Source organism: Brachyhypopomus gauderio, chromosome 17, assembly GCF_052324685.1.
Source record: "Brachyhypopomus gauderio isolate BG-103 chromosome 17, BGAUD_0.2, whole genome shotgun sequence".
Lineage (NCBI taxonomy): Eukaryota > Metazoa > Chordata > Actinopteri > Gymnotiformes > Hypopomidae > Brachyhypopomus > Brachyhypopomus gauderio.
Window position 1 is genome coordinate 9,286,480 of NC_135227.1, and position 11,523 is coordinate 9,298,002.

General features: G+C 43.0%; 1 protein-coding gene across 1 annotated transcript; it reads left to right on the forward strand.

Annotated features, from left to right (window-relative positions):
• The first annotated feature begins 4,380 nt into the window (after positions 1-4,380).
• dact1 (dishevelled-binding antagonist of beta-catenin 1) lies at positions 4,381-11,155 on the forward strand. The gene is made up of 4 exons (XM_076978385.1): positions 4,381-5,062; positions 6,982-7,111; positions 7,872-8,027; positions 8,632-11,155. Exons 1-4 carry the CDS (start codon positions 4,724-4,726, stop codon positions 10,503-10,505), a joined length of 2,499 nt encoding a protein of 832 aa, XP_076834500.1. The 5' UTR covers positions 4,381-4,723; the 3' UTR covers positions 10,506-11,155.
• Positions 11,156-11,523: the final 368 nt, after the last annotated feature.

Here is an 11,523-nt window from a genome sequence, read left to right on the forward strand (position 1 = left end):
TGGTAAAATTAAAAACATATTAGGAGATCATTTGCATGGGGGCTCCCAAGATTTAGCCTGCAAAGGGCCTCCCTCCACAGGGTTTAATCCAGCACTGACACACGGACAGTAAGGGGAACATGTGCTTGTGGTGTGTGTCCATGCTAGTGGAAAACAAACGTATTAGGATCAGGACTCCATCTTTGTTTCGTTTCACTTGTCTTGAAGAGCCTTTTCAGTCTGAAGTGCGCAAATGAAAATAATAGCAGTTAGCTGAGGCTGAGATGAAACAGGATGCTGGGGTTGGTGTGTTCTTCCTGATCGAAGACCCTGCAAGGGGGGGTGGGGGTGCACAGAGCAGTTGCACTGCTGAAGATTATCCTGCTGGTAACCTGCTGTGCGAGTATCATTTGGATTAGGTGACATCATTGGCTTTTTTTTTTCACGTTTTTCATCTATGATCCAATGTAAACATTCCAGTCCTTTAACAATGGGGTCCCATTCATTTAAAAAAATTATTACAGTTGAAGAGAGGCAAATGTGTGCATTTGTATATTATAAAACCTTATACTGCTTCTAAAGAGGTAGCAAACCATCATTGGGTAACTCATCCCACGCAGTAATGGCTGCAGCTTACACACACCAAAGCTGTCCAGCATGGCGAGGGTGCTAACAGCCCATGGGCACGTTTGTGAGATTTTCCAGTCCATGTAGCGAGGGACCCAGTAATTAGCTGGGAGAAATGCGTCTCAGTGCTATTGACCCAGGGAGTTATCACACACACACACACACACACACTTTTGTTCTTCTGCCTGGTAGTCGTAAGAGCAAAACAAATAAGGTTATTTTAGGAGATCAGAAGATGAGTTTCTGCATCGCTTTCTTTTAATTGTGTGGTAAAGGCATGTTGAAATATTAATATGACAAATGTACAAGGATGTACATTTAGCATAAAATAATGTTTTGCTCTCATTCAAAGTCTAATAATCAAAATATCAATGTTATATATAACTCACTGGGAGCTTCCTGCTATATTCTCTGTATCTCTTTGTGGTGATTTAATTTGAACCTATTCCATCAGCACATAGGGGTATTTGTTAGGGTCTAGAGCACAGGGCTGGCCTTGTGTTTGACTGTGTCTCCTGACCGGTGGGGAGAGCACACAAAGTCTCTTTTCTCACAGCAGGCAGTGAGAAGAATGCCTGTGCCTTTCACATCACAGTCACAAAGCTCAGATTGATTCAACCTTGACACCCACTGTGTCCAACACACAATGTATGTTTTGAGTTTAGTTCACCACACAAAGGCCTGTTCACTAGATGTAATATAAAAATCCATCTGAAGTGATAAGAAAGGAAAACCTTACAAATAAAAATATGATTTTTGTTACTTTATTTTTTTTATTTCCATTCCAGAAATAATATAAACAAGATATAACCAGCAAAAAATAAGAACTAATTAGTCTTATCTCCTCACTGGAGTCAGCACTAAAAACAATGGTCTGAACCAGTTTCTATATAGATATTTGCAATCCATGAATAATTTATATGTGTGAGTTAATGCTTTATGTACATGGGATCCTTGTTTTCTTGTGTCCAAAATTAAGTTGATATAATTAAGTTGAACCATCATAGCAACCAGGTTCTTTCATGGATGTCTGTCATTTCCATTTAGGACATTAGGAATAAGGTGGGAGTTCAATAAATGTTTCATACGTTTCTGGTAAATAGTTGCTCAGGACAAAGATGTCATAACACAACCAGAGTGTGGGCCATGCCTGGAACATCATATCTTTAACTTAATCAGTTGTATGAAATCACTAAGTTCTTTAAAGACTCTTTATAGGGTTACTTATTTTATGGACACACTATCTGGACAGTTGTAAAGGTTAGGAGAGACTTTCTGCTGACAGACAAGCACTGACTCCTATCGTAGCCAATAGAAACCACTATATTGGGTTCCACAGTAATTTTCCGGTAACTTGATGTCCTTGCAGACCTCAAGACATCTGGTACTGGGTCATGGCAGGAACCAGAACATAAGAGCCAAGCTGAAATGTCTCAGGGAGGAAGTCTGTTCCTTCTGTCCTGGCTTTTCTCCAGAAGACCCTGAAGAGAAACAAGTTTAACCTAAACCTGGTCTTCTGTTCCATAGGATTTTGCTTAGTCATTTTATGATTTAGCATGGGCAAACATGGAAATACACTATGTTCCTCTTGTCAGTTGAAAACCTGACACCGTTGCTCTCTTGTCCTGAGTTTATCCTATTTGTTTGAAAGATTTGATTAAAATCTCTCAAAGAGCTCCTGCTTTGATCCAATTAAGAGTTTGCTTGCCTGAGGCTACTTCCTGTTCCAAGTGTCATAGACCCTGCCTGTGGGCACACAGCTATCACAACTCACACAAAATATTGCTGCTGTCTGATCTTGTGCCCTCAAGTGACTCTGTGTGTGTGTGTGTGTGTGTGTGTGTGTGTGTGTGTGTGTGTGTGTGTGTGTGTGTGTGTGTGTGTGAGAGAGAGAGAGAGAGAGAGAGAGAGAGAGAGAGAGAGAGAGAGAGAGAGAGAGATAGAGTTACCATTATACCCAAGCTAATGTTTCATTCAAGGATGTTTGTGAAGGGTAACCAGCTGTTTTGCAAACATCTGTTCCTCATAGAAGTAGTTATGGAGCCCATTTCCTAAATCCCTGTCATGTTTAGAGAGAGACAGATTACTGTAGAGCTCGCCCCACACTCCCTCCTCCCGTCTCCCCGTCTCTCCACTGCATGCTTAGCTGCAAATCAAACTGAGCCGACAGAGGCGTTCACGGTCTTTGATGGACAGAGGCTTTAGAAGCTGCTTTTAATTAGGTAGCAGGCAATCAGGCTCCGCTGTAGAATGAACCCATCAGTGATGCACAACATCGCGTGGATGATTCTAGCTCCACGCCACAAAGCCAGAGCGGCCGTCCAGCACAGTCTGCATACATCAAGACGCGGCTATTGATCAGAATAAAATGACAATGATTTTTGATTCAATATTAACTACAAATGTAAAATATGTGAAGCTTCCTTCATATATTTTGGTGTTCACAGCAGTAGGTCAGTTCTTTTCTTTTTCTGGTTAGCATGTTGCAGTCAGGTTTGAAAACTCTCTGACCCTGTATGTCCAGCTGGTGTGGACATTACCCTGAATGTTGTTCTTTGTCATACACAGAGTCTGTGCCTATTGTGCTTATGTGAAAAACAGACCAATAATAAGTATATTGTGCATATTTTATAATAATGTATCATATTAAAATCATGGATTGCATATGTGTTTGGGGATTATGTTAATTATTTGAAGCTATTTCTATATATTTTTTTCTATTAAACAAAATTGTCACCACCAATTGTCCGTAAATATGTCTGTCACAGACATATTGAATCATTTAATGCCAGTGAACACTACATGAAAATATTTCAGAAATTCTGCAGATGGTAGTGACTGGCTTCCCGAGCCTCAGATCTTTGTCTGGCTTTTCTCTTGGTCTGTGTATTTAGCTGGTTAAAATGGGTGGCTTCATGCTTTCTGGGCTGCATGTGGGAATGGTATTAGGGGCAGCTGTGTGATCGGTGTGCCAACACAGGCCCCGAGAGCCCTCGCATATGCTTTTCAAGTCCAGCCTTCAGAGCGCGTGATAAACGTACTTCTCACATGTCTTTTGTTACATCACGGTGGAATCTCAAAGTTCTAGTCAAGAGATATTTCATCTCTAATGCAACCATTGGCTGATTTATTTTGCTGGACTGTGATCTGTAGAGTTAATTAAGTTTTCTAAAAATCATTTGTGGAGACAATACATAATAAATTGTCTTAATTGATTAAATGCGTTTAAATACACTCATTGATGTATGTGTAGAATATTTCCTCGTGTAATCCTATTGGGCTGTAACTGCAGTTCGTCAACAGGCTTTAGCTGTGGAACAGTAGAGGGCAGTCGTCCTCCCTCAGTTCACAACTGACGTCCTGTCCCTGTGAACGTTTACAGTACCCAAATATTGTTTCATTGCATTTTTAACCACGCTGTATATAATCATTCATTCTTTTTGAACAGTGTGAAGTACATATACATCCGGAGTGCGGAGTATATATACATCTTTAGCAAGCATGGTCAATTTGGATGGGCACCTTGGTTTCTGTTGGTTCCTACTATTTCCACAATTTCCTAATATTTCCACAATTTCAAACATAAACTATGAACAGAACTTACTGAGTGGTTCTGATGTATGTACACTATAGTGTAGAGTACGTTTGGACTTTTAAAATAGTTTTATACGTATGACGAGATTAGGTAAATGTGAGATTGTAATAGGGCGGGCACTAAGACACTCTGCCACCTCGGAGTCAGCAGTGCGGCGTTCCTCCATGTAGAGGAGATGTAGCGCTGCTCCATACGGAGCTTCACATAGTCCTACCGTCCCTGCGGGTGACGCTGCTCTCGCGTTCTGTCACATCTTGGATATTGACTTTTTAACACTCGTGGTTGTTGTTATTTCAACAGGAAGGTGCTACTCGTTTTAAGTTTGTGGGTTATCTCTGCGCGGATTTTGTTTTGGATACTTCAAAGTTCGAATATTAAAAAAAAAACTGGAAATAGTTTGACCATGTGAGTGTTTGAGAAACACTTCCAGCTGTTCACCTCATGGGTTTGTAGTTTAAAGCCGCCACACTGGCCACAGGTTCCCGATGGTGTAGGTGAACCTTGCGTTTGCGTGCGGATGCAATGAAGCAGACGGCGGCGCTGGCGGAGATGCTCGCGTCCAAGGACGGCGCTGCGATGCGGGAGAGGAAGGAGTTTGATTTCGGGTGGAGAGATCGGGTGGAGGGGGGAGTGGAGCGCGTGCGGACACGGGAGAGGCTGGAAGCGACGCTCGCGGGACTCGGGGAGCTGGAGTATCTGAGGCAGAGGCAGGAGCTGCTGGTCCGGACCGTACTCAACTACCAGGAGCGGGTCAGTACCGCCGTGGATGAAGAGAAAGTGATCGCCACGCTGGAGGACAGCTACCTGAACAACGAAGAGAAACTTTTGGAAGAAAATATTCTGTTACTGAGGAAACAGCTGGTATGTTAATGAAACATCATGCAAATATTACACATTTAGAGGTGCGTGTGTGTGTGTGTGTGTGTGTGTTGCGCTATATTTACTGCACACGTTTTTTGTAGAGCTGTTTTTTCCAACTTCATATTTATTTTAAAAACACAAGGATTTGACGGAGGCTGAAGCGTTTATAGTTAGACCACCATGACAAACACACACTATTGTATTAGTACGGCGTTCCGTCTTCCACTATAATGAAGCACCACATTACGATAAATGTTTGTTTGACTGCTGAGAAGCTGGAATTAACTACGAGTGCAGAACAAAGACCAGTAAACCCACTTTTCAGTGTTTACCTAAAGCACTTAAGAAATGAATTAAACAATATTAACTGTTCGTCTTTTACTAAAAAAATGTTAATAGAATTTAATACAAATTTAAACAATAAATACACTTAAAATCTAGGAGATCTAAAGCAGTTAGAAACGTATTTAAATGGTACAGACAGAGATCTGCTTACGCAACCTTGTATTTAGCAAATTTGCTTAAAGACTTAGAAACCGAACTAATTATTGAAAGCGATCATTGGAATGGCAGGATACCCATTTAAACACACGTAATGTTATTTAAATTAAACTTCCTGAATGTTTCGATGCGCTCCTGATGTCCTGATCCATTCAACGAGGGGGTCCGGAATTTTGAATGAGTTTTGTTGATGAGTTACAATAGATGAAGCGACAGAAATGAACTTTTACAAGCGCAGCCTCGCCCCCCACTGACCTGAGAGGATACCTAAGGGCTGTAAAGGGGATGTTGGAAATTAAAACGGGCCAGGCTGCCTTGTTTAAATTACCGCGTAATACAGAAATAGACATTTTATAGGCGCCAATATTCACAGTCCGTACGTTTTCAGTTATGTATGCATGTCTAGGTGTGAGGAATATTAAGTTATTAATTAATAATGTTATTTCGGGATCGCTTGGTTTCTCATCTCTGCCTATCCCAGAGTAACCCAAAGGCCTGTCTTTTTTCTTTCTGTAATTTTCATTTGAATTTACGCAGTCAATTGAGGCTATCTGCATGAGCTACTGTTAGTTTGATGGCTCAGGTTTAAGGAACAGGCTTTGTAAACAATAAAACAGCAAAATGCAACGTAGAAATCTTGCAATGAACACAAGATTCTTAATCCTTGGCTGAGACTACCAGCATCGCCTGTTGTTAATTTAGTCCCATTCTAAATAAGTGCTGCCCTGCTCTACAAATGGAACTCTGAATAAAAATGGTCTCCACAGCCCAGCATGCTGAGTACCCATAGCCAATAAATCACCAGGAGCCTGCCTGTCAGGCGCACCCGTTTTTACTGCCTGCCAGGCTGCTGCAGAGGAAGTGCCTTTCCTCTGCTCTATATAGCACTGGAATCTCCTCTGCTCCCGTCAGCAGACAGCACTCCAAAATCTGCAGCACACAACACTCCCGTGATTACGGCCCATTTGAAGTAACGCACGTCTGCTTTAAGGGGCCGCCTGGCCCTCCGCCTGCCGCTCCACTGCACTTAATTTGGAATGCAGCACATGATCCGGGTGTTGTCAGATACGTCCCATTCCACATAAGTGGCGTGGTTAAGCCCATTGGCTCTCCCCCACCAGGCATGATTGTAATTTAGTCTATTACACACATCTAATCCATACCCCCCAGGCCACCTGGGCCTGGGTCACTATGGGAAGTAGACTTCTAGTGAATTCCAGAGGGGACTGACTGCCTGACGCAACAGAGACATGACATGCTCGATCGATAATTTTAACAGCACCGCACTCAAAACAATAGCTGACTATGCCCGTGTGTGTTTTGTGACTGTTATGTGCAGCAATGTTGATTCCCACACACACACTGCAGCTGCCATGTGGTTCAGACCCTTCCAACCTTCTTCTCCTCCCCCCGTACAGAACTGCCTGCGCAGGAGAGACGCTGGTTTGATCAGTCAGCTCCAGGAGCTGGACAGACAGATCAGTGACCTGCGACTGGACACGGAGACCTCGCATGAGCACATGGAGTCTGATAGCCGGCCCAGCTCAGGTTGGTGCTGCGGGGCGTTTTGTATAAAAGATTGTTTGTGCATGCCTTTATATGTGGTGGTGACTGGGATGGGCTTGAAGGATGCAGTACTTAATATTACACAGAACATAAAACCCTGATCAAATCTATTACACTTGATTTCACTCTCATTTCTAGCCTATTGGTCCCAAAGGTCAATAATTAAAAGTCTTAATTAAATGACATAATTCAGTGTAAATTTGCTTTGTGAGCACAGAAATGCCAGTGGTAATGTGTGTGCCTGCCAGGGTTAACCTCAGTTGGAGACTGTTTAGCTACTCTGTTTAAGCACTAATTTGGTAATCTGAACAATCTGCACCCTGTGCTAGCCGCTTGCCCAGCTGAGTCAGTTTACATTCCGAATACAAGAGGTCACTTCAATACTGGGTCTGACTACACTTTTGTTGCATGAAGTGTATATAAAGCAGAAATTGATTGCACATGTGCATGTTCCTTACTGAATGTCACTTTTGTTTAAGAGATTTCTCTCCTAATGGCTCCTAATAGTTAAGGAGGATTCTTCCAAGTCCTCGTTAGCTGCTATATTTTTTAACATATATTTTATTCATGCTACCTCAGTGTTAGTTAGATGTACAGGTTTGTATCATAGACCAAGGTGATGATATCTCTGAATCCATGATGGTATAAAAGAGTTTGTCAATGGTGGATTTCAGTGTTCAGTTTGTTAAAATCTCCTTCTCTCTCTCTCTCTCTCTCTCTCTCTCTCTCTCTTCCCATCTAGGTTTTTACGATTTAAGTGATGGCACTTCGGGCTCCCTCTCTAATTCCTCCAACTCTGTCTTCAGTGAGTGTTTGTCCAGCTGTCGTTCCAGCACCTGCCTGTGTGCCCCTCTTGACACCTCTCTCTGTGTATCCGAAGGAAGGCCCAAGTCTGCAGGTGAGAACCCACTGTGGTCCAGGGGGCTTTAAGTATTAAGAAAAACCCTCACTGATCCATGTGGGCTGTTATAGTGATTAGGTGAAACAATGTATTCTTCACTGGCTTTGTAAACATCCAGCACTATTTAATTTTCAATTGAGCAAGTCCTGTTTGTGCTCTAAACTGGGGATTGATAAAGGAGATCTTCTTCCAACAACAGGCCTTTGTCTCTGTTGCTTGTCTCGTGTTATCGTTAGCAGAATGTTCTCCTAAACAATTCAAACTGGTACAGAGCAGAAAGAGGAGGACAAGCCCAAACACTAGCAGCAGAAACAGTTTCACAGTCCTGCAAATACCCCCGCCACACCTCTGATAAGCCAGTGGAGACAAAATGCTCATTTGCACGTCAAAGCTAATCAACCACCCACTTAGCTCAGCACCTAGACACAAGTTTCTGACTGCTTATTTATAAAAAGTCAGAGAAAGTATTTGCCTATATAAGCTAGAGATAGTTTGGGGTGGAGGATATACCACACATTTGATGTAATTTGTAAGACTTTGGGTTCTTTTACTGAGTTTGATATGTATTGCTAAATACTATTGTTTCTTCTCCCTTCTGCAGATGAGCTTGGTGTGTGTGTAGAGTGCGACGGACAATGTGAGGATGCAAGTTCTGGGACAGTCCGCAGGTCCCTGTCTGCCCCCTATTCTCCTTCTCCAGATGGGCCATGTGACAGCCTGTCCAAGTACCACTGTGATCTTATGGCTAAGAATGGTAATGATGTTTACCGATACCCAAGCCCTCTCCATGCAGTAGCTGTTCAAAGTCCCATCTTCTTCCAATCTATAGCCAGCCACCTGAAGGAGGACAATGGCTTCTCCAAGTCTGGAGAAGCATCTAGTGAAAGTCAAAAACTTGAGCAACCCCTTGTGCTCCAGAGTACATCTTGGCCTGCCTCTCAAGCTTCTACCAGCAAAAGACTGGACACTTATATCCTTGGGTTGCTTCAGAGGAGAGCACAGCCATTAAGGACCAATAAACCCAGAACGAGCATAAACACAGACCCTTCTAAGAGCGTTTTGCGTCAGGGCAGCATCTGTGTACGGCCGTCTGCTTCAGCACACACCCAGCCATGGGGTAATGAGCTCAAGACTAACTGGCAGACTGGTCTACAACTGTCTGCCGCCCCTAGCACTGAGACCAGTACTGTGTCACCCCAGAGACAGTGGTCTGTTGAGACCAAAGGTGATCTACTAGAGAACGGAGGGTCCTCTTCCCAAAGCCAACTCTATTCTCAAAGTCAGTCCTTGAATGTATACTTAATCAACAATGACATTAACACTAATAGTCTGTTAAAGAAGAAAGGCTCTGTAGCCAATAAAGGGCAGGTATTAACTGGTGTTGCTAAGGAGGTCCAGGATTTGGGTAACCCTAATGCAGTGTCTTCCCCTAAACTTAACAAGCATTCTTACTACCCTGCCGTGGAGGACAGTAAATCAGCCCAGGTGATGAAATCGGGCACTCCAAAGAGGAGCTCTAAGATCCAGGCTCCAATGGCCTTTTCTGCTCAAGTGGATTGTCCAGTAGCAGAGGTCCTCAGTCTGGGCTCCTCCTCTCAAAGTCAGGACGAGGGAGGTCAAATAGTTAGCACTCAGTTAAACTCTGCCCAGGAGCCGTGTGTCAAACTTCGAAAGGGTGGTAGCAAGAACATCAAAGTCGTCAAAGTGAAAAACGCAATGAGTGCAAAACCCAGGACCCATACCATCGAGCCTGATTCTGAAAGAGGCCGTGACAGGAAATCCAGGAGATCTCGAATGACTGAAGACATGGCTCACTCTCACAAAGCCTCCAAGAGGAACTCTTGCAAATCGAGAAGGATCCCAGCGGCGATCCCTGAGGGACGCATCTTGGAAAAGCACCCGAGCAGGACCTCTTCCCAAAAACACCACAAACACCACGATGCTGTGGTGGCCAAGCCCAAGTACAAGCGCAACGACTATCACCGTCGCCTACGGGGCATTGCAGAGGTGCCTTATGAGCAGGCCTTCAGGAGAGCTTACCGCAGGCAGAAGAGGGAGGCGCTGGGTCACATATCAGCCATGTATCTCCCATCCAGCAGCACCTTGGCCAGCCCCTATTCCTACGTGGGAAGCGATTCTGAGTATTCTGCAGAATGTGCGTCTCTCTTCCACTCCACCATCTTGGACACTAGTGAAGACGAACGCAGTAACTACACCACCAACTGCTTTGGGGACAGTGAGTCAAGCGCAAGTGAGGGGGACTTTGTGGCCGAGAGCAGCACCAGCAGTGACTCAGAGGATAGTGCAGGGGTCAACTGGCCCCAGTTTGGTCAGCCATCTGCACGGTCCACCCTGACCCGTGAAATGACCTCGGCACAGGCGAAGGCCTTCGTCAAAATCAAAGCGTCACACAACCTGAAGAAGAAGATCCTGCGTTTCCGGTCAGGTTCTCTGAAGCTCATGACCACAGTATGAGCGGAGATTGTTGGTTGACTTGGGCTGCAGCCAATCGCATCATCTGCTCTTAGCACTCACTCAAATCAAGTGCCTAAGCAGAGTTTAGCCACACTGCTTAAAACCTGCCTAAGTCATATTGATGAGATCTTTTACTAGGAGTGAATTTGTTCATTGATCTCACTCCACTGCACTTTCATAATCCATTGAAAGAAACATTACAGATATTGAATAGCATCCGAGTAGCTCCAGTGTGTCATTTTCTGTAGCCATATTTATTATGAACCCAGTTTTGCTGTGATGCATCTACATAGCAAGTGCTGTGTAAATGTGAGCAATGGACATGGTTTAATTTGCTAAATAAAATATTTAATAGTTAATATATTTGATTAGTCAGAATTGGAATAGAGCAGGAAGTATGATTCCACTGACGTATTGTTTCTGAGATGGAGAAACAGACTGAGTCTGTTTGATGATATCTGGACAAGTTCAAATGCTGATGAAACAGGGCTTTTGTTATATGCACAATGAATATGCATGAGCAACTATGTTACTATTTACCTTGTGGTTGATGCCTATTAGCTGTAAATTGCAATCTTTGTAAATAGTATGTTAGTGTTTGTAATTACTGCTGTCTTTTTATGCTTTATTAAATGTTGCCTTCATCAATATATTGTTTGGCAATTTATCTGTACATATGTTATTACATCCAGTTTTTATATTTATGACCTGGGCATGATCATAGAATGTTCATCACAGTTCGCTCCTAAATGTCTACTGAGAAATACTGAGGGCCAACTTAGCTGTATCATGTTATTCATAATATTTGTGCCAATAAGACACTAAAAGAAATAATGTTCACATGTTTATGTAAGAGTCAAACAAAGAAAATTGGTGTCCTATAATTACTCATCTCTCTGGGAGAAAGAAACAAAACAAAGAAAGAAAAATGAGCATGTTTTACAGCTAAAAATAGTGTAAAACTGTCCCACCACACTTAGATTACACTCTGCATCTGTTAAAGAAACACATCTAATGA

Excerpts from the sequence above, each read along its gene's own strand:
- dact1 (XM_076978385.1), top strand. The coding sequence starts at position 4,724 with ATGAAGCAGACGGCGGCGCTGGCGGAGATGCTCGCGTCCAAGGACGGC. Across the intron at positions 5,063-6,981 it reads TGTTACTGAGGAAACAGCTG|AACTGCCTGCGCAGGAGAGA; the intron begins GTATGTTAATGA and ends CCCCCCGTACAG. Across the intron at positions 8,028-8,631 it reads AGGAAGGCCCAAGTCTGCAG|ATGAGCTTGGTGTGTGTGTA; the intron begins GTGAGAACCCAC and ends TCCCTTCTGCAG.